General features: G+C 51.0%; 1 protein-coding gene across 2 annotated transcripts in view; it reads left to right on the top strand.

The window, feature by feature from the left end:
* Positions 1–25,266, top strand: part of Ap2a1 (adaptor related protein complex 2 subunit alpha 1) — a 35,255-nt gene that overhangs the window by 1,602 nt on the left and 8,387 nt on the right. For both annotated transcript variants that reach the window (XM_078031616.1, XM_078031615.1), the window contains exons 2-7: positions 9,769–9,837; positions 9,956–10,098; positions 10,241–10,434; positions 20,666–20,795; positions 21,442–21,543; positions 23,302–23,410. In XM_078031616.1, the coding sequence (XP_077887742.1) occupies positions 9,769–9,837; positions 9,956–10,098; positions 10,241–10,434; positions 20,666–20,795; positions 21,442–21,543; positions 23,302–23,410 (747 nt within the window). The remainder of the gene's footprint in view (positions 1–9,768; positions 9,838–9,955; positions 10,099–10,240; positions 10,435–20,665; positions 20,796–21,441; positions 21,544–23,301; positions 23,411–25,266) is intronic.

Genomic DNA, 25,266 nt, shown 5'->3' with positions numbered 1-25,266 from the left:
AGTAAGTGCTCAGGGAACAGGAGGGGTGGAAACTTGGGTTTCATTAGGAGGAATGATGATGTGGTTATTGTGAAAAGGGTTGGAGCTGTAAGGCATGGTAGACTGGGGGGTGGGACAGCTGTTAAAGGGAGGTGTGCCTTGTTTCAGTACTTACCATTGCTGTGTCTCTCGGCAAACCGTCGAACCTTTTTTTTAGGCTCAGCCTTTTTGTCTGCAAACTCCATTAATAATAGCTTCTTTTCCCTAAAAGCTCATTCATTCATTCGCTCAGCAAATACTTGAGATCCCCACAGTGTACTGAGCCCTGTTCTCAACACTGGGGCTGTGGCTGGGAACAAGAACCTCTGTTCTTGGAAGCTTCCATTCTCTGAGGGAGATAGATAATAAACAGAGAAGGCAATAAATGATATAAAGTCAGATGACGACTGGTACTATGAAGAAAAAGTAAGTGAGGAGGAGAGGGTGCTGAGCACAGGCTGTGATACAGAGGTGACATCTCAGTGGAGATGACCAACATGAGGGAGCAGTTCCTGTGGTTTTGGAGGGAGAGGGTCCAGGCAGGGAAACCATGTGTTCAAAGGTCCTGAGGTTACAGCATGGTCAGTGTGTGTTCAAATAAGAGGGATGAGCTGGGCACAGTGGCGCTTGCCTTTAATCCCATTGCCTCTGAGGCAGGAGAATTGTGAGTTCAAAGCCAGCCTCAGCAAAAGTGAGGTGCTAAGCTGTTTAGTGAGACCCTGTCTCTAAATAAAATACAAAATAGGGCTGGGGATGTGGCTCAGTGGTCAAGGGCCCCTGAGTTCAATATCCACTACCCCAAAAAAAATAAAATAAAATAAGAAGGAGGAGACCAGTGTGGCTGGAGCCAAGCAAGGGAGAGGGGGAAGAGATGAGGACAGAGGGGACAGCCGCGAGTAGAGCTTTGTGGACTGTGCTGATAACTTTGGCCTTGCTGTTGGTGAATTGGGAGCCACGAGAAAATTGTGAGCAGAGGAGGGATGTGGCTGAATGATGTTTTAAAATAATTTCTCTGACTGCTGTGAGAAAAATTGCCGTGGTTTGGAGTGACACCATGAACCAAGGAGAGTGTATGAGAGAGGTAGGCTGGATGGCGAGAAGCACTGGGCTTGGGGTACATTGTGAAGGAAGAGCTGAGGGGATCTGCCAGGTCCTGGAGGTGGGAGTCGGGAAGGAAGAGAGCCCTGAGCTCACCTGGAGGCTGAGGCCGAGGCTTGGGTGTGGGCTCCAGAAGTGGAAGTGCTGGAGCTACTGGAAGGTCAGGGTCGCTCCTGTCCTCTTATCAGCAAGTGTATGTGGAGCGGCTGATAGGTTTCCAGTCTTATCCTGGTGTTGGGGACACAGTGGCAAATAGGACAGTTGTGTTCATGCCCCTGTGACGCTACCAGCCCCATGGGAGAAGATGCTGTGAACAGATGGCAGCTGTCCTCACGGACTCATGCATGGATGCTCATGGCATGATTCCTGATAGCCAAAAAGTGGAAGCAACCCGAATGTCCAGCAGCTGATGAACAGAGAGACAAAAAGTGGCCTGTCTCCACTGTGGAGTATTACTGAGCCATATAAAGGAACACAGCACTGACATGCCACAGCACAGGTGGGCCTTCATGATTTAGCCAAGTGGAGGAAGCCAGAAGCAGAAGGCCATACGTGTGTGACTCCTGTAGCTGAAATGTCCTGAATAGGAAATCCATAGAGACATAAAGAAGAAGGAGCTGGGCTTGGTGGCGCACACCTGTAATCCCCGCTGCTTGGGAGGCTGAGGCTTGGGGATTGTGAGTTCAAGCCAGCCTCAGCAACAGCGAGGTGCTAAGCTGCTCAGTGAGACCCACCCTGTCTCTAAATAAAATACAAAATAGGGCTGGGGATGGGGCTCAGTGGCCAAGTGCCCTTGAGTTCAGTCCCCCGTACCAAAAAAAGAAAGAAGATTGGTGACTGCCCAGCACGGTGGCAGGGGTGTGGTGGAGAGTGACAGCTCCTGAGTACATACAGTCTTAGGGTTAATGAAACGTTCTGGAATTAGCGGTGATGTTTGCATGACATTGTGAATACACAAAGACTACTGAATTTTACAGTAGACATGGTTTCTAAAAAGTGGGAAACATCTGGGTGTGGTGGCCTATGCCGGTGATCCCAGCTACCTAGGATGCTGAGGCAGGGTGACCATAAGTTCAGAGCCCACTTGGGCAACTAACTTAGCAAGACCCTGAACTCAAAATGAAAAATAAAAAGGACAGCATTTGAAATTCAGAGGTAGAGTGCCCCTAGGTTCAAACCCCAGTAGTGCAAAAATAAAGTTAAATAAGTTACAAAGTGGAGATCCCAGCAGTTCAGGAGTCTGAGGCAGGAGGATCATGAGTTTAAAGCCAACCTCCACAACTTACCAAGACCTTGTCTCTAAATGAAATATAAGAAGGGCTGGGGATGTGGCTCAGTGGTGTGGTTGATGCTCCTGGGTTCAATCCCCAGGGCCCAAAAAAATGAAGAACATCTGTGACTGCAACTGTTATAACCCCATCAGGGAGAAGGAGAGGGCCACAGTGTTGAGAAGCCGGGACTCTGATGGATTGCAGGGCTCAGGCCAGGACTTGCTTTGCAAGACACTGAAAGCCACGTAGGCAGGATGTGGAGGAATGAGCCAGGCCAAGGGCAGTGGAGAAGAGCTGTGAAAGCAGAGGTGGCAAGTGCAAAGGTCCTGAGGTCCATTTGAGGCTGTGAGGAAAGGCCTGTGGAGCTGGTACAGAGAGGGATAGCTTTGACTTTGGGGAGATGGGCAGAGGCCAGGCTGGTGTTTCTCTTGGAGGGCACAGGGGAGTGGGGAAGTCCAAAGCAGGTGTGAGGGAGGAGAAGGGACTAGGAGTATGCGTTAGGGAGCAGGAGGAAGAGCATGGAGCTGTCCTGAGGGTGGGGAGCAGGAGGAAGAGAAGCAGGAAGAAGAGGAGCAGGAGGAAGAGCGCAGAGCCATCCTGAGAGCGGGCGCCCTGGGCTCTGGAGGGCTGAAAGGCCGGCTTTGAGGAGAGGAGGGAAGACTTGTTCTGCTGATAAGAGGGAGAGATTGAGGCCAGCCCAGCCTGAGGGCGTGGTTCTGTCCTGCCTTGAGCGGGAATCAGCAGAAGTCCTTTATCTGACAGGGAGCTGCTGGGGCCAGGGCTGAGGCCGCCTCCTATCCAGGGCCCCACTTTCCCCAGAGCAGAGTCTGGCTCTGGAGGGGCCGGGAGAGTTTGCTGAGCGTCAAGCGAGCGGAGTGCTGATGCCATGTGTCCTGAGCTCCTCTGTGAGGCAGAGCCCGGTCGTGATCCATCGTGTTGTGACATCTCTCCTGACCCTGGAGCTCAGGACCTGGTCTCCCCCACCCCCCTCCCCGGGTCCCCAGTTCTGCCCTCTGCAGTCCTGGCCCTTGGGAGGCTTCAAGAACCAGCCTTCACGGAGCACCAGCTGGCACCAGGCACGGGCTTGGGGATGGCTCCAGCAGCGAACAGAGGCCCCGGCGCAGTGGTGCTCACACTGGGCGATGGAGGTGGACGAGTATTCGAGGAACTCTGAGGTGTCCAGATGGGTAGCAGTAGGTGTTGGGAGGAGACTAAGCACGGAGCAGGGCTGAATTTGGGTACCCTGTTCTTATCTGGGCTGGTCAGAGTCTGGTTGAAAGCGTGGTCTTAGAGCAGGGAATCAGTTTGGTAGGTGAGTCAGGCAGGCCTAAATCTGCAAAATCTGAGGCTGGACTGTGCCTGGGTATAGAAAGAGCTCAGATAAGGAGAAAGAGGCAGGGGTGGCAGGACAGGACATTCGGCCACAGAGGGACCAGTGCAGATGGTGCAGGCCCTTAGGAGCCGTGGAGAGGACTTTATTTTTACGCTGAACCCCTGGAAGCCCTGCAGAGGGGTTTGGAACATGGAGGGCATGAGAGCTCATTCAAGTTTTCACAGGCTCCCCTGGCCACTGTGGAGACAGCAGAGAGATACTAAGTGCCACTTTGATGGTGCTTCAGCATTAGTGAGCCTTTGGGGTGACCCAACCCCAGGTCTGCACTTCAAGGAACTAGAGAGATCTGAGTCTGAACCCCAACCCCCACCGCCCCCACCGTCTGGGTGTTGTCTCATGGCCTTGGTCCACAGATCAGAGTTCAGCACCTCCTCTGTGCCAAGCGGCGTAGACCCTGAGGACAAGCCAGGACAGAGGCAGCACATACACCCCTGCTGTCAGGGCGCTGGTGTCCACGTCTTGGAGGGGAGGGTCTGCACGTCAGCACCCCGCATCCTCTCACTTTGAGCTTGGCTTAGGCAGGGAGTGACAGGGCGCGGCCTTGTTTAAGGAGAATATAATTCCTCACTCAGGGATGGCAACTTCGTTGACAATGTGAGCAATGTGTGATCCAGAGCTGTAATGCAAGCCACATGTATGTTTTAAGTTTTCTCACCACGTTTAAAAATCAAAACTCCCAATGAAATTTATCCAAATATTGTTTCAACGTGGGATCTATTAATTTATTTTTTTATGTACCAGGGATTGAACTCGGGAGCACTTGGCCACTGAGCCACATCCCCAGCCCTATTTTGTATTATTTGGAGACAGTGACTCACTGAGTTTCTTAGCATCTTGCTTTTGCTGAGGCTGGCTTTGAATTCACAATCTTCCTGTCTCAGCCTCCTGAGCCACTGGGATTACAGGCGTGTGCCACTGTGCCTATCTAGGATCGATTTATTTTATTTTATTTTAATTATTTTGCAGTGCTGAGGATGGAACTTGGGGCCTGTGCATGCTGGGCAAGCACTCTACCACTGAGCTTCATCCCTAGCTTATTAGTTTTTATTATTAATTTTTCTGTACCGGGGATCAAACCCAAGGCCTTGTATATGCTAACTAAGCAAGCATAATACCACTGAGCTTCACTTCCAACCCTAGGTTTACTGATTGTGGTTTATGTTCCTTTCTTATACTAAGTCTTCAAAATCTAGTGTGTATTTCATACTCACAGTGAATCTCATTTGGGGACCTGTAGTCACAACAGAATCAATTTCTTTGGATTAAGATTTCTTGGGGCTGGGGCTGTGACTCAGCAGTGGAGTGCTCGCCTTGCACATGTGAGGCACTGGGTTTGATCCTCAGCACCACATAAAAATAAACAAAATAAAGGTATATTAAAAAAAAGTTACTGGGCTGGGGATGTGGCTCAAGTGGTGGAGTACTCGCCTCACATGCATGAGGCACTGGGTTTGATCTTCAGCACCACATAAAAATAAAATAAAGATATTGTGTCCACCTAAAAATAAAAAATAAATGTTAAAAAAAAGTTACTGACAAATCCTTCATTTAGGAAAAAAAAAAGACTTTTTAAAAAGTATAGTTGAAAACGTAGATTCACAAAGTTCCCAAGTGGTTCTAGATATACTTTTTCAGTTACCAAATTTAGCATCAGTTTTTAATAAATTAAAATGAAATAAAATGAGGAATTGAGTCCCTTGGTTGCATTGGCCACGTTTCAGATGCCCAGTAGCCTCTTGTTGGTGGCTTCCATTTTGGGAATGGAAAGGCCAAAATGTCACCAGGGTCTAAGCATCTCCCAGAACCCAGGGCCCTTGAGGTTCGTGCGGGACCTCGTGGAGTCCATTCCCCGCGGGGACTTCAGGGGCTCTGTGGTGCTGCGCTGCTGGATGCCTGGGTTTCCTCCTTCAGAGCCTGTTGGTTCCTCCAGGGCTGGGGCCAGCTTGTCGGGATGTCTTCGGTGGTAGTGACAGTCCCACCCTGATGCCGCAGATGCTGTGGCCCACGTGCTCAGGGCGGCTTTATCTCCCCTGACCAGGAGCCCCACGCCAGGCATCAGCAGCGCCCTCCACTCTGCCGGCTCCAGCCAGTGGTGGCGGGGTGGCCTCCTTGTCGCTGCACGCCCATCACAGCCACAGCCGCAGGCTCTAGAGATGCTGCTCCTCCCGTGGTTCCCCAGCACCCACTGGAAGAGCAGAGGCTCCGCAGTCTGACCGGCCTCTGGCCACCCCTCTGTCCTCACTCCCAGTGCGGTGGTGTGAGTGCTGTGCCTCTGGACCTCTGCCTCCCCTTCGCCTCCAGGCCGAGGTGCATGCTGGTCCTCCTCCCAGAGCACACCTGGCTCCTTGGGTCCATTCCAGCCTCCCCTTCTGACCCTCGTGCCCTGGGAGCTGTACAGGAAGCTTCCTCCCCTGTTTGATTCCTGCCTCCCAGCCTCCATTGTTCTTACCTCAAAACATTGCCCCCTGTTCCTGTCTCCTCCCCTCCGGGCCAGGGGCTCCCGGTGCGCAGTACACATGTGAGGAGGATCTCGAGTTCAAAGCCAGCCTCAGGAACTTAGTGAGACCCTCTCTCTAAATAAAATATAAAAAAGGCCTGGGGATGTTTCTCAGTGGTTAAGCGTCCCTGGGTCAATCCCTGGTACCAAAAAGAGAAAACAAATCTCTTCATGAGTGAGAGGATCCCTTTAAATCTCCCTGGCATGTTTGCATGCTGCCTACGATGGGGAGCTCATTCCCTGTTGCTGGCTGGTCCTAGGTGCTGGGCAGTCCTCCTTGTCATTTAGCCTAGTCCATTGTAGCTCTGTTCAGCCCCATCTTGCCATGTGTCACTCAGCAGCCCCAGTGTGCTGTCCCTGGGTCCCCTAGATCTGTACCTAGGCCGTGTCTTCTCTTTAGGAGGCCTTGTGCTTTTGCTTCCTCTAGATTATTTTCACAGCAAAGTATGTCAGTTATGCAGAAGATGGTACCAAATAGATGGGGCAATTTAAAGAAAATCACACACACACACACACACACACACACACACACACACAGGCCCTCTGTGTTCATGAGTGTCTCATCTGGATGCAACCAGCTGCAGACCAAAAATATTTGAAAAAGAAATTGCGGGGTACTGAACAGGTACGGCCTTTTCTCTCGTCACTGTTCCCTTAACACTGCAGCCTAGCAGCTGTTTTGTAATATTTACTGTTAGGTGGGTTTGAGGTGGCGAAGGGAACAAAGCACCAGGCACCCACAGACAAGCAGTGATAGCCACCTGTCAGTCAGCCGCTTCTCCTGACTAATCCTGGAAGGGCATGGATCTCAGCAAGATCCCCCAACCACCCAGGAGGACAAGGGACCCTAAAAACCTCCCTTTCCTGTCCCAAGCCCTCCCTTCCTCCCTAAGCCCAATCCAGTTCCAATCTGGCTGAGCCTGGGCGCGATTCCCCGGCCCACTCTGTTCTGTTGGACTGGAGGGTCTCGCCCGGGAGCAAATTTCAGTAAAGCCTGTTCAGCAGCTTGAGTATTCTAAGTCAGGTAGAGAAGGCGGAAATCATTCAGAGGATACGCTGGGCCATCATGTGAAGGACTTGTGGATCCTTGGGTTTGGTGTCTGAGGGGTCCTGGAGGGCCGCTGGAGAATTTCTTTAAATTATGTATCACTTGAGGAATATTAAAAGACTATGCGTACATACACATATTTGTAGATATATTTAAACCCACTTTAATTAGATGAACTTAAGGAATTTATTTAATCTTTGTTTTTTTTTTAATTTATTTTATGTGTTGCTGAAGATCAAACCCAATGTCTCATGCATGCGAGGCAAACGCTCACCCACTCAGCTACAACCCCAGCCCTTTTTTTCTTAATATATATATATATTTTTTTTAAGTTGTAGATGGACACATTATCTTTATTTATTTATTTATTTTTTATGTGGTGCTGAGGATCGAACCCAGTGCCTCACATGTGTGAGGCAGGCGTCTACCACTGAGCCCCAGCCCCAGCCCCCCTTGAGAAGCTTTTTAAAGTGGTTTGGACACAAGCCAGAGAGGGCTTAACCTGGGACACTCCTGCTGTGCCAATCTCCAGGTGGCAGAGTCTAAGCATCTTATGCTGTGTGGTCATACTTGACGCAGGAATAGACCAGAGCAGGCATACTGGTGACCAGTGTGCCTCCTCTGTCACCTGCTCTGTCCTGCCCCGAGGGAGGTGTTGCTAACTCTGGCCACCCTTGTTGGCACACCTTGCCAGGATCTGTCCCGTGCCCCTCTGGTGACTGCTTCGGAGCCCTCCTCATCTTTCAAGGCCCTCCTCAAATGTCCTCTCCCCTGGAAGCTTCCACCCAGGCCCCAGGCCGCGCCTGGGCAGCTTCTGTCCCTGTATGTCTTACTTAGGTTGACTGACATGTTGCATGCTTGCCCTCACGGGCCAGGACTGCCCAGGGCCCTGCCTAGACCAGGGCTCCCGGCGTCATCCTATTCCAGTCTAACCTGTGAGACTACAGGAAACTTATAATTAATAAGTTAAAAGGCTCAGGTGGCCTCTGAGGTGACATAGGCTGCATGAGGCTCCTGGTGAAGTAGTGGTTTTCTCGATTGGGCCCCAGAGAACTCTCACCCTGGTCCCAACCATCCACCCATGTTTTTGGTGGTAGGGGAAGGGTACTGGGAATTGAACTCAGGGCTCTCAATCACTGAGCCACATCCCCAGCCCTATTTTATATTTTATTTAGAGACAGGGTCTCACTGAGTTGCTTAGCATCTCGCCATTGCTGAGGGTGGATTTGAACTCACAGTCCTCCTGCCTCAGCCCCCTGAGCTGAGCCAAGCCCACACCGCACTGGCCTATCCACTGTTTCTCAAGTGTGGGGAGCGGATCACTACACTGCACTTCCCAAGACCCATCATTCACATCTTTTTTCTTTTATTGGGGATTGAATCCAGTGGTGCTTTACCACTAAGCTATATCCCCAGCTCTTTTTTTAAATTTTTATTTTATAATTTGGTCTCAAAGAGTTGCCCAGGCTGGCCTTGAACTTGTGATCCTCCTGCCTCAGCCTCCTGAGGTGTAGCCACTGCGCCCTGCTCATCATTCACCTTTTGATGGACTTTACTGCCCCTTGGCACATGGAGCTACTGCCCTTGAGGCTGGCCTGGGAGACAGAGGCGGGTGCAGATAGCCATGACCTGTATATCTTCCCCAGTAGCCCTGTGTTCATTAGAAAGAAGGGGGCAAAATTAACTTTAATACTCTTTCTGTAACCCAGTGCATCTGAAATAGTATCATTTCAACATGTAATGAATATTGTAACTTTATTTTTACTTATTTATTTATTTTGTGGTGCTGGAGATTGAACTCAGGGTCTTATTCGTGCTAGGCCAGCACTCCACCACTGAGCTACACCCTAGCCTGATATTTTAACATTTTAATGAGCAGAATGCCCTTATTTAAAGGGCAGAAACCTGCTCTGACCCGTATCTGGGCCACCTATGCCTGGCCCCCAGGCGGCTCAGGTGTGAAGGAAGGAAGGAGCGAGTGAGCACATGTGCCATTCTTCTCTAGAAATTCTGCCTCGCCCCACTCCCAACTCCTGGAGACGCTCCCACAAGCCCCACTTCAGATAGCCCTCCTCCAGGAGGCCCCTCTGATTCAGGGCTGTGGGACTGCTGCAGGGCGGCTAAGCTCTCCGTCATGTGTCCGTTGGGTGCCACTCTGGGACTTGTCAGTGCTAGCATCAGAAGGGGAGCTGCCATCGGGCATTCAGAACCTGAGAGACCAACCAGGGAGCCCCAAGTTGCAGGGGCGACAGCAGGAGGAAGAGAGGGTGGCAGTCACAGCTGCCCAGCGGGGTGATCAGCCAGCCTCCATTCCCTCCAAACCTCTGAGGTAGAGACCCCCAGGCAGAGATTTGGTTCTTATAACCCAGAGGCCAGAGAAGCAAGAGAAGTGAGGACAGGTGGCCAAACTCTGCCCTAACCAGCCTCCTTGTCCTCTCCCCAGGTAAGAGCAAAGAGGCTGAGATTAAGAGGATCAACAAGGAACTGGCCAACATTCGCTCCAAGTTCAAAGGTAGGTTGGGACCCGGACCCCTTGGCCGTGAGGGAGGAAGGAGCTGGGAGCCGGGGGTGTGGGGACGTGTCCTGAGATCCTCACTGTCAGCTCTCCTTTACTCCTTCCTCTGCCTCAGGGGACAAGGCCTTGGATGGCTACAGTAAGAAAAAATATGTGTGCAAATTGCTCTTCATCTTCCTGCTTGGCCATGACATTGACTTTGGACACATGGAAGCTGTGAACCTGCTTAGCTCCAATAAGTACACAGAGAAGCAGATAGTGAGTCCGGGGAGGAGGGCAGGGGTCTGGACCCCTGAGTCTGAGGGAGGAGGGGCTGGAAGTACAGATCCAGGGTCTGAGGGTTGGCTCTAGGGCCACTTGGTCACAAGGTTCCCAACCTTTCATTTTCCTCCCGGCCCAGGGTTACCTGTTCATCTCTGTGCTGGTGAACTCAAACTCTGAGCTGATCCGGCTCATCAACAACGCCATCAAGAATGACCTGGCCAGCCGCAACCCCACCTTCATGTGCCTGGCCCTGCACTGCATCGCCAACGTGGGCAGTCGTGAGATGGGCGAAGCCTTCGCTGCTGACATCCCCCGCATCCTGGTGGCTGGGTGAGGCACTGAGGATCCATGGGGGAGGAGGGCTGGGGGCCATGAGGTACAGCCAAGGAAGTTTTGTCACCTGTCTGAGGTCTCTCAGCCAGGCTGTGGACCGCCAGTAGGCTGGAACCTCAGAGGTTCCAGCAGTACCCCTGTGATTATCTCTTCTCTCACCAAGCTGACTGGAAGGTATGAGGTGGCTTCTCCACAGAACACGGGGCTTTCTCTTTGATATATGGAGCTTTAGCATCTAATATAAAAATGGTTATAATCTTACTTCTGCTGCTTCTGCATTGATTTAAGAAACGTGTATTGAACAACTACTTTGTGCCAGGCACCATACTGATGGGTGGTTGATATCAACATGACCAGAACATGGTCCCTGCTCTCCCAGTTTCACAGGCCAGAGTGGAGATGAATATTGGTGAAATCATTGCAGAATGAAATGTGGTATTCATCTCTCAAACTGTGGGGTGCAGGGGCATATAAATGTGTCTGACAGCAGGGGATCAGGGAGGGCTACCTAGAGGAAGTGGCATCTATCTATCTCTGTGTGCCCCTTTTGCATGCTAGGGATTGAACCAGGAGTATTCTGCCTCTGAGCTACATTCCTAGCACCCCCCACCCCCACCCAACTTTTAAGACAGAATCTCAGTAAATTGCTTAGGGCTTCACTAAGTTTCTGAGGCTGGCTTCAAACTTATGATCCTTCTGCTTCTGGAGTTGCTTGGGTTACAGGCATGTGCCATTGCACCCAGAAGAAAATATTCTTTTTTTAATATTTATTTTTTAGTTGTAGGTGGACACAATATCTTTATTTCATTTTTTTTGGTAAAATGGTGCTGAGGATCGACCTCAGTGCCTCACGTGTGCTAGGCGAGCACTGTACCACTGAGCCACAACCCTAGCCCCCCCAGAATATTCTTTAATAGATCCGTGAAGTAGGGCTGGAGACGTGGCTCAACTGGTAGTGCGCTCGCCTGGCGTGCGTGCGGCCCGGATTCCGTCCTCAGCACCACATACCAACAAAGATATTGTGTCCGCCAAGAACTAAAAAATAAATATTAAAAATAAAATTCTCTCTCTCTCTCTCTCTCTCTCTCTCTCTCTCTCTCTCTCTCTCTCTCTCTCTCTCTCTCTCTCTCTCTCTCTTTAAAAAAAAATTCTGAAACTGTTAACCCCAAATAAACTTACGAAAAAAAAAAATAGATCCGTGAAGTAGCCAGAAAATAAGGGACACATAAGACCCCGTGCACAGGGGGATGAACAGAGTGCAAAAGCCAGATTTCGCTGGTCTGAGTGTTGGTTTGAGGACCCTGCAGCCTCCTGGACCAAGCTTGTCCAAGAGGAGACTCCAGAAGGCCACACTTCAAAGTGAGAGTGACCTAGAAATAAATCCCCTTGGGGACTGTATGTAAAATCACCTGTCTCAAACCTTGGCCCAGAGCATCCCTGAGACTGGCTTTTAGCCTGATTTTGTATGACCTTGGTAGTCCAAACATCCCTTAGTTAACTTTTAGTTTAAAGTGATCCTATCTTCAGCCCAGGCCTCAGGGATTTCCACAGATGAAGCTCCAGGTCACATGAGTAGCTCACATTCACAAAATCACCAAACACAGGACACGAGACACCATGAAGGAGAACACTACAGTAAAACTAGAAAATAATACCAGAAAGGAACATAAATATGCTTAATGTGTTTCAAGAAATTAAGAGAACTAAGTACTAAGCAGATTTAAAAAGAAATGAAAAATGTCATTAAAATAAGTGATCCGGTTTAACAGCAGAGCAGATGTAACCAAAGCAAGAATTAGTGAACAGAGAGTAAAACTAAGGATTTAAAGTAATCAGAATATAGCCCAGAAAAATCAAGAGATGGAGATTTATTTTTACTTTTTATACACATATGTACATACATACATACTGGGGATTGAATCCAGCAGAGGCACTTTACCACTGAGCTATATTCCCATTTCTTTTTACTTTTATTTTGAGATAAAGTCTTTCTCAGTAGTTGAGGGTTTTGCCAATTTGCTGAAGCTAACCTTGAACTTGTGATCCTCTTGCCTCAGCTCTCCAAGTTGTTGGGATTACAGGTGTGTGCCATTGCATGTAGCCGAAACAGAGATTGATTGATTGAATTATTTATTAATTTTATTTATGACAGCAGGATGCATTACAATTCTTATTACACATATAAAGCACAATTTTTCATATCTCTGGTTGTATATGTTTTTTATTTACATATGACAGCAGAATCCATTACAATTCAAAATAGAGATTTTTAAAAAAGAAATTGGAGGTGAGGTAGAGTGCTTGCCTTGCATGCACAAGGCCCTGGGTTCAATCCCCAGCACCCCCCCCCCAAAAAAAAAAGAAAAGAAAGAAAGAATTGGAGCTAGGTAGTGCTGCAAGCCTATAATCCCAGTGACTTGGGAGGCTGAGGCAGGAGGATGCCTTTTTTTTTTTTTTTCTGTGTTTGTTAGATGTGTCCCCAGACCATGGCAGTAGTTGTGTCACATGGTGGCAGGAGACGGGGAGATCTTCATTTATCTCACGAGGTACCAATGGCTAGTGACTCTGGGGCCAGCTTCATTTGGTGTTGGGGTGTGAGGAGGTCAGTTCCAGCGTAAGCCACTAATTGCTCATCAGTTTGAGGCAGTCTCAGCATTTAGCAAGACCCTGTCTCAAAATTAAAAAGGCTGACTGTAGCTCAGTGGTGCAGTGCCCCTAGGTTCGATTACTAGTACACACACACAAAGAGAGGGAGAGAGAGGTTGGGCTGAGGCTGTAGCTCAGTGGTAAAGTGGTTGAGTGCTTGCCTAGCATGTGCTTGATCTGTGTTTGATTTCCAGCACTGTTAAAAATAAAAAGAGGGGGGCTGGGGAGGTGGCTCAAGCGGTAGCGCGCTCGCCTAGCATGCGTGCGGCCCGGGTTCGATCCTCAGCAGCACCACATACCAACAAAGATGTTGTGTCCGCCGAGAACTAAGAAAAAATAAATAAATGTTAAAATTCTCTCTCTCTCTCTGTCCCCCTCTCTCTCACTCTCTCTTTAAAAAAAAAAAAATAAATAAAAAAAAATAAAAAGAGGGGCTGGGGTTGTGGCTCAGCGGTAGAGCACGTGCAAGACCCTGGGTTCGATCTCAGCACCACATAAAAAAATAAATAAATAAGTGAAATAAAGGTGTTGTTTCCAACTACAACTAAAAATTAAATATTGGGGCTGGGGATGTGGCTCAAGTGGTAGTGCGCTCGCCTGGCATGTGTGCGGCCCGGGTTCGATCCTCAGCACCACATACAAAAACAAAGATGTTGTGTCCGCCAAGAACTAAAAAATAAATATTAACATTAAAAAAATAATAAAAATAAAAAATAAATATTAAAAAAAAAATAAAAAAGAGGGGCTGGGGTTGTGGCTCAGTGGCAGAGAACTTGCCTCGCATATGTGAGGCACTGGGTTCCATCCTTAGCACCACATAAAATTTAAATAAATAAATAGAATAAAGGTTTTTTTTTTTTTTTTTTTTTAACTCTTAATTTTTTATTGTTGGTCTTTCAAAACATTACATCTTTCTTAATATATCATGTTTCACAATCTGATTCAGAATGGTTATGAACTTCCATTATTACCCCGTATACAGATTGCTGAATCACATCGGTTACATCAATTACATTTCCATTGATTTACACATTGCCATTCTAGTGTCTGATGAATTCTGCTCTCTAACCTATCATCTACTATCCCCCCACCCCTCCCCTCCCCTCCCCTCTTCTCTCTCGACCACCTCTACTGTAAAACATTTATTCCACTTGTGTACTTCTTCCTTACCCCTTACTTCCTCTTGTATGTAATTTTATAAAACCCTGAGGATCACCTTCCCTTTCCCTGCAGATTCCCTTCTCTCTCCATTTCCCTCCCCCCTCTCATCCCTATTTAATGTTAATCTTCTTCTCCTGCTCTTCGTCCCTACTCTGTCCTTAGTTACTCCCCTTATATCAAAGAAGTCATTAGGCATTTATTTTTTAAGGATTGGCTAGCTTCACTTAGCATAATCTGCTCTAATGCCATCCATTTCCCTCCAAATTCTATGATTTTGTCGTTTCTTAATGCAGAGTAATACTCCATTGTGTATAAATGCCACATTTTTTTTATCCATTCATCTATTGAAGGGCATCTAGGTTGGTTCCACAATCTTGCTATCGTGAATTGTGCTGCTATGAACATCGATGCAGCAGTGTCCCTGTAGCATGCTCTTTTTAAGTCTTTAGGGAATAGACCGAGAAGGGGAATAGCTGGGTCAAATGGTGGTTCCATTCCCAACTTTCCAAGAAATCTCCATACTGCTTTCCAAATTGGCTGCACCATTTTGCAGTCCCACCAACAATGAACAAGTGTACCCTTTTCCCCACATCCTCTCCAGCACTTGTTGTTGTTGGACTTCATGATGGCTGCCAATCTTACTGGAGTGAGATGGTATCTTAGGGTAGTTTTGATTTGCATTTCTCTGATCGCTAGCGATGGTGAGCATTTTTTCATGTACTTGTTGATTGATTGTATGTCCTCCTCTGAGAAGTGTCTGTTCAGGTCCTTGGCCCATTTGTTGATTGGGTTATTTGTTGTCTTATTGTCTAAAGTTTTTTTAAAAATTTTTTTTTGAGAGAGAGAGAGAGTTAGTTTTAATATTTATTTTTTAGTTCTTGGCGGACACAACATCTTTTTTTTTTTTTTTTTTTAAAGAGAGAGTGAGAGGAGAGAGGAGAGAGAGAGAGAGAGAGACAGAGAGAGAGAGAATTTCCAACATTTATTTTTTAGTTCTCAGCGGACACAACATCTTTGTTGGTATGTGGTGCTGAGGATCGAACCCGGGCCGCATGCATGCCAGGCGAGCGCGCTACCACTTGAGCCACATCCCCAGCCCTAGAATAAGTTACTAAAAATAAAAAAAAAAGATAAGAGTCATAGAAGACAGACAGTGATATTCACCTGTCATTCCAGCAACTGGGGAGGCTGAGGCGGAGGATTGCAAGTTCAAGGCCAGCCTCAGCAACTTGTGAAACCCTTAGCCCCTGTCTCAAAATAAAAAAAAAGACTAGGGATGTAGTTCAGTGGAAAGCTCCCTTGGGATCAATCCCCAGCACCATAAAGAGAGTTCTAGAAGACAGAGGTTAACATGCTGCTATTTGGAATTCTGGAATGAGGAGGGGAGAGTGTGGCAGAGGCACTGTTTGAGGAGATAATGGCCAAGACTATTTCAGAATCAATGAAAGATGCTGATCCCCAAATTCCAGTAGCACAGGAAATCATAGACGGAAGTCCAGCGGGTGGGTGGGGGAAGCAGGAGACAGCCAGGCACCGAGGCTGTGTTGGAGCTGGGGCGAGCTGGGGCGGGTGGATCAGCTCTGTAGCAGTGTGGCCGTTAGAGACAGTGTGCTCTGGAACAGTGACAGGAGAGGAGGGAGGTGAACTGGTGGGTGGGGGATAGCAGACTGGCGTTGGGATGACGAAGACTGGGGAAGAGCCTGGCCCCGGAGAGGAGGAGCCTTGAGCTGGGAGCACCCGTGTTGGGTTGGGCATCTGCATAGAGATGTCCATGGGCTGCTGGAGCCTGAGGAGTCAGGGCCAGAGTGGGAGAGTGAGTGGCAGCCACCAATGCGCTTACCCCTGCCCTGCTGTTTAACACTTCACTTTAACCTCATCCTTCCACAATGTCATTTTGACACTGAATCAACATAAAAAATTATTCATGAGCCATTTTCTGGGCATCCTGTTTTGTTGCTGGGTCTTTGGAACCTGGCATGTAGTGTACACATGCATCATGTCTCCTTTTGAACTAGCCTCCGTTTAAGTGCTCAGAGGTGACACGTGACTGGGGGCTACTGCACTGGGCAACCTAGGAATAGATGGTAATTAAAGTCACAGCCTGGATGAAGTCCCTGGGAGCAGAGGATGTGACAGGAAGGAGAAGTGACCTAAAGGCTGAGCTGTGGGGTGGAGACGAAGAGGAAGCACAGGCGGTGACACAGGACACTAGGAGCTTTGGTGGAGGAAGGAGTGGTTGGTGGTGGCAGCTGCTACTAATAGTTTCTGTAAGGTAAGGACAGGCAGTCAGCAGGTCACCTGCCACCTGAGAAGGGCAGAGGCCAGTGTGAGCAAGGGGCAGTGTCCTGCCAGGGTCAGGGGCCAGGGTGGGGTAAACTGGCTCTCCACTCACCTCTGGGCACGAGAAGCTTGGCCTTGCAGCACCTGGGGTGTGAAGGAACTTCTTTTTTGGGGGGGTGGGTACCAGGGGCACTTGATCACTGAGCCACATCCCCAGCCCTATTTTGTATTTTACTTAGAGACAGGTTCTCCCTGTTTCTCAGTGCCTCGCTTTTGCTGAGGCTGGCTTTGAACTTGCAATCCTCCTGCCTCCACCTCCCAAGCCACTGGGATTACAGGCGTGTACTGAAGGACATTGAAATATATATATAAAGAGAGAGATAGATAGTTATAGATAGACACAATATTTTTATGTTATTTATTCATTTTTTAAAAAATATTTTTTAAGTTGTCAGTGGACCTTTATTTTACTTATTTACATGTGGTGCTGGGAATTGAACCCTGTGCCTCACACAGGCAAGTGCTCTACCACTGAGCCACAACCCCAGCTCCAATTTACTCATTTTTTTATGGAGTACTGAGGATTGAACCCAGTGCCTCACCCATGTGAGGCAAGTGCTCAACCACAGAGCTACGACCCCAGCCCCTCTACCAAGAGACCCCCTTCCTGTTGGCAGTCACCCCATCCTCCCACCCCTTCAGCCCCTGTCTTTTTGCCTCCGTGGCTTTGCCGGTCCCAGACCAGGGCGCCTCTGCCTGGCTTCATCCTCTCGGCATCATGTGCTTCACCCAGGTGGCACTTATGCCAACATCTGTTCCTTTTTCAGGCCAAGTAATACTCCACAGCAAGAGAGTATCTTATCTGTGCATCAGAAAGGTGGCACCTTTTGGCTTCTATAGATGATATGCTCCTCTATGTCCCCTTTGGTCTGTGTCCCTTTGTCTTCCTTCTCCAGGGTCAGTGCCTAAGAGGGGAATTGCTGGTATTTGGTATCAACACCTTTTTGAAAAGGGAAATCAGTGAGCCACATTCTCCCTTCTGTCCCTCACAGAATCCCTTGCTTCTCCACCCTCCTTCCCTGTGCCCATGAATTCAGGGGTTTCTGCCCTGGAATTTGCTTGCTCTGCCTCCCTGGGTGGAAACTTGACCTAAACAGCACAGCATTGATGAGTAGCTCTTACTCCTTTATTTGCTTTCAACTGCATTTACTTCCTGACCTATAAATGCAGGACTGCCTCCTTGGAGGCTGTGGTTAACATAGGGAGGCCCTTGGAGCAGAGTCCCCAGAGCAAGTGCTGGGGTGGAGCCGGCCGCTGGTGGGAAGCACACTGACCACTGACCGCCGTGTCTGGGGCCCACCTTCAGCTGGCTTCTGGTTTTAACCCAATGCTCCAGGGTGGTGGTCCCTTACCAGAGGTGGCCCAGCTCCTCAGAGTGCCAGTCCTGTGGCCACCCTTGGCTGTAGGCTTGAGGCCCGTCTCCCTGCCTTGCAGACGTGGGGCCTGGAGGGCGCTGCTATGCTGTGCACGTTTCTCTTGCACATCTGGGGAAGCAGCTGGGTCCCAGCCTTTGGCTCAGGTCAGTCTCCCCTCCTAGAACTCTGCCGTGTGCCTCTGCCACCTATTGGGTCCTTTCTGGGGAGAAACGCTTTACTGAAGGCCCCAGAGGCCCAAGCACCTCCCCTGTGCTCGGCCACACTAGCTTCCTAGACTCCAGCTCTCTTCACCCTCAGTCCTTCTGGGAGTCCTCTTTCCCTGCGGAGGAAACCAGCTCGCCCATCACAGGGTCCGTGGTTTTCCCCAGGATCACACACCACAGCCAGAATGTCCAGCAGGTGTGTCTGACCCCAGAGCCTTGGAGAACCTTCTGGAACAGCACCGTTTTCTTAGTCTTGCTCAGGACTGGGTAATAGTCAAACACAGAGTCAGCCCCCGAGGTGGTGGCTTAAATCGAGCTGATTCTCTCTCAGTTCTATAGTCAAGTCCGAAGTCCCAGCCTCCCTGAGCTGCAAGCAACCTGAGGGCAGGGCTGATCCTTCCAGAGGCTCCAGGGGAGAAGCCATTTGCCTGCCTTTTCCAGCTTCCAGAGGCCGCCTCATTCCCCAGCTCCTGGCCCCTTCCTCCATCTTTAAAGCCAACTTCAGCAGGTGGGGGTGTAGCCCAGTGCTCGCCTGGCATGTGCCAGGCCTGGCTTCATCCCCAGAGTCGTAGAAAGAGCCAGCGGCGGCGTCTCCTCCTGTGGCCTCTGCTTCCACCCTCAGGCCTTGTCCCTCTCTGACTCGGACCCTCATCTTTCCCTCTTCTAAGGGTCCTCGATGACACCAGGCCCACCGGCAGAATCCAGGATCCCCTCCCTGTCTCAGGGTTCTTAGTCACATCTTCCAGTCCCCTGTTATTCACCCACCCATCTATCCATTTATTCATTTATTGATACTTGACCTTGAACCCCAGGGTGCATTACCCTGAGCCACATCCCCGGCCCTTGTTCTTTTAAGACAGGGTCTCACTAAGGTGCTTAGAGCCTTGCTGTTTCTGAGGCTGGCTTTGAACTTGTGGTCATCCTGCCTCACCTCCTGAGCTGCTGGGATTATAGGAGTGTGCCACCGCACTCAGCCGTTAGTTTGTTTTATTCAGTGCTGGGGATTGAACCAGGGCCTCATGCATGCTAGGCATGTGCTCTGCCACTCTGAGCCACATCCCTGCTCCCGAGACCCTTCTGAATGTAAGGGAGCTTGTTCACACGTTCTGGGATTAGGAGTTGGCACCTTTGGAGACCATTATTCCGCTTAATACAGTAATTGATAGGTGGGGAACAGGGTCCCTCATTTCAGAGGATAATATAGAGGCTCAGAGAGAAATGGACTTATGGATGTCACACAGCTTGGGCCCTCCCTGGCCTCTCTGGATTCCAGTGCTACCCATCCACTCAGAGCCCTCCTCCTTCCCAGGCCCCCCCACACTCATGTCACGGTGTCACCACTTACCACATATGTCCCTTGGGTCAGAAGGCAGACCCCCAGCGTGCCGCCTTGCCCTCTGCATCCCTGCCTGCTGGTCTGAGCGCCTTCCCATCCAGATGGGTGTGCGCCCTCCTCCGGCCTCCCTGCTTCTGCTCTCGCCTCCCACGTCCTCTTCTCCACAGGGCAGCCAGAGGGACCTCTGAGCAAACGGCAGATCTGGGGATCCACGCTCGATAATAGTACTTATTTCTTAGTTTATGGAGAAGATGAAATAACAAGTTCTTCCGCATAGGGTAGCGCCCCACATGTGGGAAGGGCTGGGTGGTGACTGGCTGCTGTCAGGCTGGGATCCCACTACTTCTCGCTCACCACCCCCAGCAGCTCCCTCGTCACCTGTCTGGGGTCTTTAGCGCTCCCTCCATTGCTCACTGGGCTGCAGCCTCTGGCCCTTCCTGCTTCTCCCCCCACACAGCCCTCCGCCCACCCTCGTGGGACTGAACCAGGGGCACTCTCCCACTGAGCTCCCCCCCCCCCCCCCCGGGCCCTTTTAGCCTCTTATTTTGCTAAGTTGCTCAGGCTGGCCCAGCACTGTGGTCCTCCCCGCTCAGCCTCCTGAGCTGCTGGGAGCACAGCCGCGCCCTGGTGCACTGCAGATGTTTTTCTCTTTCCTCCCTGCCTTGGTTTTCTGTACCTCTGTTGTCGGAGCAGAGAGGCTCCTCCAAAATCATCCCTGTGCCTCGTGCTCCCACTTGCCTCTGTGCTGTGCACACCCCGAATGCCGCCCACCTCTTCTGTGTCGAGGTGCAGTGGGCCACCCGCTGGAGGGAAGTCTTAGGAGGACAGATGTGCGCTGAGGTGGCCCCACTGTCCACCGGGCCTGCAGCAGTGCCTGTGCCTTGGGAGGTGCTTTGGAGGTGTGGTGAATGGAAGAAGGCGCAGCGCCAGGCTGGGCACTTTGCTTAGTCCTGGCAGGGACCTAGGAGGTTACTGAGGAGCAGCCACTTTGCAGATGGAGAAACTGAGTCCCTGTGAGGGCAGCGCAGGTTGGATCCCTGTCCGCCTGACTTCCTGCATCCCTTGCTGGCCATCGGCAGCCTCAGGGGAGGAGCAGGAGAGGAGGAATGTGGGGAGCCAGGTTGCACTGACCTCTGCCCCACCTGCCCTGTGCTGTGTCCCCACAGGGACAGCATGGACAGCGTGAAGCAGAGTGCGGCCCTGTGTCTGCTGCGGCTCTACAAGGCCTCGCCTGACCTGGTGCCCATGGGCGAGTGGACGGCCCGTGTGGTACACTTGCTCAATGACCAGCACATGGTGAGGCCCTGGCTACTGCCCCAAGACCCGGCCCCTCCTAGCTGCCCTGAAGCCCCCTCTGTTCCCAGCCCACCTGGAAGCCTGAGCCCCGTCCTCTTCCCTGATACCACCCAGGCACTGGAGACCCTGATCTGGTGTCCCTAGTACGCACTACCCAGCCACCTGTCCAGAAACCCTCTCACCTCCATCCCAACACCCCCTGGCTACCCAGGGATCATGTCCTATGACCCTGTCACCCAACACCCATCCCTGACCCAACCCCTCAGAAAATGTCAGCCTGTTTCTGACTCCCAGAGACCCCCCAGCAAGCCCTACCTGCAGGGACCCCAGTCCTCACCACCCCAGGCAGGGCTCCCAGCCCCTCCCTGGTCTCCAGCCCTCCAGGCTCCTCACGGAGATGTCGGGGACCTTCCCGGGGGCGCCCGGACACTGAGGTCTGTGTGGGCCGTGGTCCCTGAGGCCCCATAGCCTCCTTATCCCCCCTGTAGAAAACCCCACATAATGACGTGTACAGACCCCCGCTCCCTCACATCCTCCTGTGCACACCTCCCACCCTGCTGTGGAGCCTCTGCCCTTAGGTCCTCCGCAGGGCCCCAGCCTGGGGGGACCCTCCCCAGATCCCGACCGGCCCCCTCCCCGTCCACAGGGCGTGGTCACAGCCGCTGTCAGCCTCATCACCTGCCTCTGCAAGAAGAACCCTGACGACTTCAAGACCTGTGTCTCCCTGGCGGTGTCTCGCCTAAGCCGGGTAGGTGTGGGCTCCGTGCTGGCTGCAGAGGGGTCCTGGGCCTCTGACAGCTCTCTGGTTCCCTTCCTCCCTGGGAGGCAGCCCAGCCCTGTGGTCACAATTTTAGGCCCTGATCTGGGTTCAGACCAGTGTGGCCACTTCTTGGCTCTGTGGTGCTGGGCAAAGTGGTTGCCTCTCTGGGCCTCAGTTGCCCCATAGGTTCAGTGGGAATAGCAGTGCTGCCTCATAGCACAGCTGCTGTAGACAAAGCACCTAGAATGGGGCCTGCGTTGGGGCCTGCCAAGCAAGAGCTGCCCACCTGATGCCCCCCGCCTCCCCTCCCCTGCCCCCACCCCGCTCCTCTGCCCCCTCCCTCCTCTTCTGCCTCTGCTGACTCTGCTGCTTTTCCGTTGTGCCTCTCTGTCCCTCTCACCACCTTTGCTTCTGTCCTTGAAGGACCCCAAGGCCTCCTATGTGCCCGGTTCTTTGTGGCGTGACATCAGGGACATGTATGAGTCAGATTGTCAGACCTCGAAGAGCTCCCTGTCCTGCTGGGAGAAGGGCGTGTGGCAGGGGAGGTGACTCAGTCAGACTGTGCATAAGGGGTACTTTGTATCATGGAGGGAGCTCAGGGTATTGGAGGTGCCCGGTGGAGGGCACGTAACCTGCTGAGGAGGAGGGCTTCCCGGGGAGGTAGTTCTGAATTGATGCTTGAAGTGTATGAGTGTTTCCTAAAAAACAACTCCCTGTGCCCATAGGCGGAGGCCTAGATTTTTTTTTAATATTTATTTTTATTTTTTAGCTGTAGTTGGACACAATACCCTTATTTTATTTATTTGTTTTTACGTAGTGCTGAGGATCGAACCCAGGGCCTTGCACATGTGAGGTGAGCGCTCCACCACTGAGCTACAACCGCCCCCCCCCCTTTTTTTTTACGGGGATTGAACCAGGGGTACATAACCCCTCAGCCACATCCCCAGCCCTTTTTTATATTTTTTGAGAAAGGGTCTCACTGAGTTGCTTAAGGCCTCTCTAAGTTGCTGAGGCTTGTCTAGAGCTTGTGATCCTCCTACCTCAGCCTCCTGAGCCACTGGGTTACAGGGATGCGTCACCAGGCCCAGCAAGGCTGGATTTTTGAGGAAAGGATGCAGACCACTCATTCGTTCTGCTCCTGTTTCTTTCATTCATTCACCACACATCTGTGCCAGGCCCTTGTGAGAGACACAAGACAGAGACGGGATGGGGCACATGCTGTCATAGGGGTGGCTCAGAGCACTGTGAGAGTGCTTCCCGGAGACAGGGTTTTCAGAGTCGAGTAGGAGTTCGCCATGAGGAAAAAGTCACAGGGCCTGATGTCTCACCCATTCCCTGCGCCCTTCCTCCAGCCTCCTCCATCCTGCCCCTGTGTCAAGCCCAGGAACCCAGGGAAGTGTGGGACCCAGTTATGGTCCCTGAGTAGTGCCAGGTGGCACGGGCACTAGTAGAGGAGTTCTGGGCAGGGGAGTCTCAGAGTCAAGCGTGAGATGCCTGAGCCTGGGGACTGTCACAGAAGGAAACCAGCAGAGACTTCTGTCCCCCTGGAGCCAGCATTGCTTGGAAAAATCAGACAGCCTGGGCGGTCCCTGTCCCACTGTCTTAGCGTGTGCTCAAGGGACTCAGTAGAACCATTGCTCCTTCAGCATCCCCTGGAGGGCGGTGCTTGCCCCAGAGCACGGTGCTGACAGCCCCATCACTAACCCCCACCCCGGCCTGTGCCCTCCCCTGGCCTCCTCCCTGCAGATTGTCTCTTCGGCCTCCACCGACCTCCAGGACTACACCTACTACTTTGTGCCCGCGCCCTGGCTGTCCGTGAAGCTCCTGCGGCTGCTGCAGTGCTACCCTCCTCCAGGTAACACTGCGGCCTGCTGTCCATGGCTCGGAACGCTGCCCGGGCTTTCTCTTGAGCTGGGTGGACACCTCTAGCTTTTGTGCTGCTGCAGGGGTGAGGGGCGGCTCAGACCCCAGTGCTTCCTGCCCTGGCTGGGCTCCCTACAGCGCCGCGCCCAGGGGCTGTTAGCAGGCCTGTTCTACACGGGAGGAGACCCAGGGGCTGTTAGAGGGCTCCTGGCCCAGGGTCGCACAACTGGGTCAGAGGACAGTTCCTGGCTGGTCCGTTGAGGTTTTCACCTCTGGTAGAGGGGACCTTCTCCCACTGCCCACAGCCCTGACAGCTGTCCTGTATGGAACTCCTGCAGTGAGCCAGGTGCTGGGCAGGGCTCCTCCACACCCCCCCAGTAGAGCTATGAGGAATACTTGTCTGGGAGAAGAGTCCATGTTATATAACAGGGAGACTGAGGCCTGGTGGTAAGACGTGGCCATCCCAGGCAGAGTCTGACCCCTCCCTGGATACCTGGCCAGGCTCCTCCAAGCTTTCAGTGCCTCAGCCACATGGCCTCGAGAGGCAGTGTGGGGGGACCCTGTGCTGAGGTGCTTGCACACAGGCGGTGTCACAGAACAAGTTCCCTTGAGTCAGCTGGTGCCCAGCACCTGCTGCAGGCCAGGGCTACTGTGTGCAGTCTCCACAGCCAGGTGTGCACGAGGCACCCGTGTGTATCTGCCCGTGTCTGTGTGTGCATGACTGGGTGTGAGCACATCAGCATCTGTATTGTGTGTGAGTCACTAACTGAACATATGATGCAGGTGACACCAAAGGCCCTTCCCAGCAGTGAGGCCAGTGATAAATATTGTCTGGGGTCTCCTGCCTTCTCTGTTTTCCAGGAATTGCACACATGGCCCTGCTCCTGCATGGGGCTAGAGGAATCCCATCCGGTGCCAACTCTTCCACCAGGTGGCACTGGGCTACCTGCAGTTTATTTCCAGTGTGTTATGAAAAGTTTCCCAAGAGAAAAAATCCCATTACACAGACTTCATATTTTGCTGTGTCTCTACATCTGGTTCTGTTCTGTTTTGTTCTGAATGGGGACAGAGCTCTTGCCAAGCATGTTTGAGGCCCCAGGTTTCATCCCCAGCACTGGAAAAAAATTATTTTTCTGACATACTTAAAAGTAGAAATAGGGGGCTGGGGTTGGGCTCAGCAGTAGAGCACTCACCTAGCACATGTGAGGCCCAGGGTTCGACCCTCAGCAGCACATAAAAATAAATAAATTAAGTAAAGATATTGTATCCAACTACAACTAAAAAATAAATATTAAAAAAAAAGTAGAAATAGCCAGGTGTGGTGGTACACACCTGTGATCCCAGTGGCTTGGGAGGCTGAGACAGGAGGATCGTGAGTTCAAAGCCAGCCTCAGCAAAGGCGAGGCACTAAGCAACTCAGTGAGCCTGTCTCTAAATATTAAAGTACAAAATAGGCTGGGGATGTGGCTCAGTGGTCGAGTGCCCCTGAGTTCAATCCACAGTACCAAAAAAAAAAAAGCATAAATAAATAACAGTTTTATCTTTAAATGTTTTGTTACATATTTGTTAAAACTGTGTGGGCATTTTCAGTCACAGCTACAAGTCTGTTGTCACACGTCGGGCTGATTCTCTACTGTTTACTTAATTTTCCCCATAATGTCTTTCAGAGTTGATGTAAAGCAGAATCTTATCCTAAGGTTGAGTTTGAGTATTATTTCTCACTTTTTACCTGAAAGAGTTGCCTATTTTATTGCGTAACATTAACTTTTGTCCTTACTATTATGAAAACTTTTTGAACTTAAAGATAGCTTTGGAGAACAGTGTCACAAACACCAAGCACTGCCATCC

The sequence above is a fragment of the Ictidomys tridecemlineatus genome, chromosome 15 (genome assembly GCF_052094955.1).
Source record: "Ictidomys tridecemlineatus isolate mIctTri1 chromosome 15, mIctTri1.hap1, whole genome shotgun sequence".
In the NCBI taxonomy this organism is placed as follows: domain Eukaryota; kingdom Metazoa; phylum Chordata; class Mammalia; order Rodentia; family Sciuridae; genus Ictidomys; species Ictidomys tridecemlineatus.
This window is presented reverse-complemented; position numbering and strand designations above follow the sequence as displayed.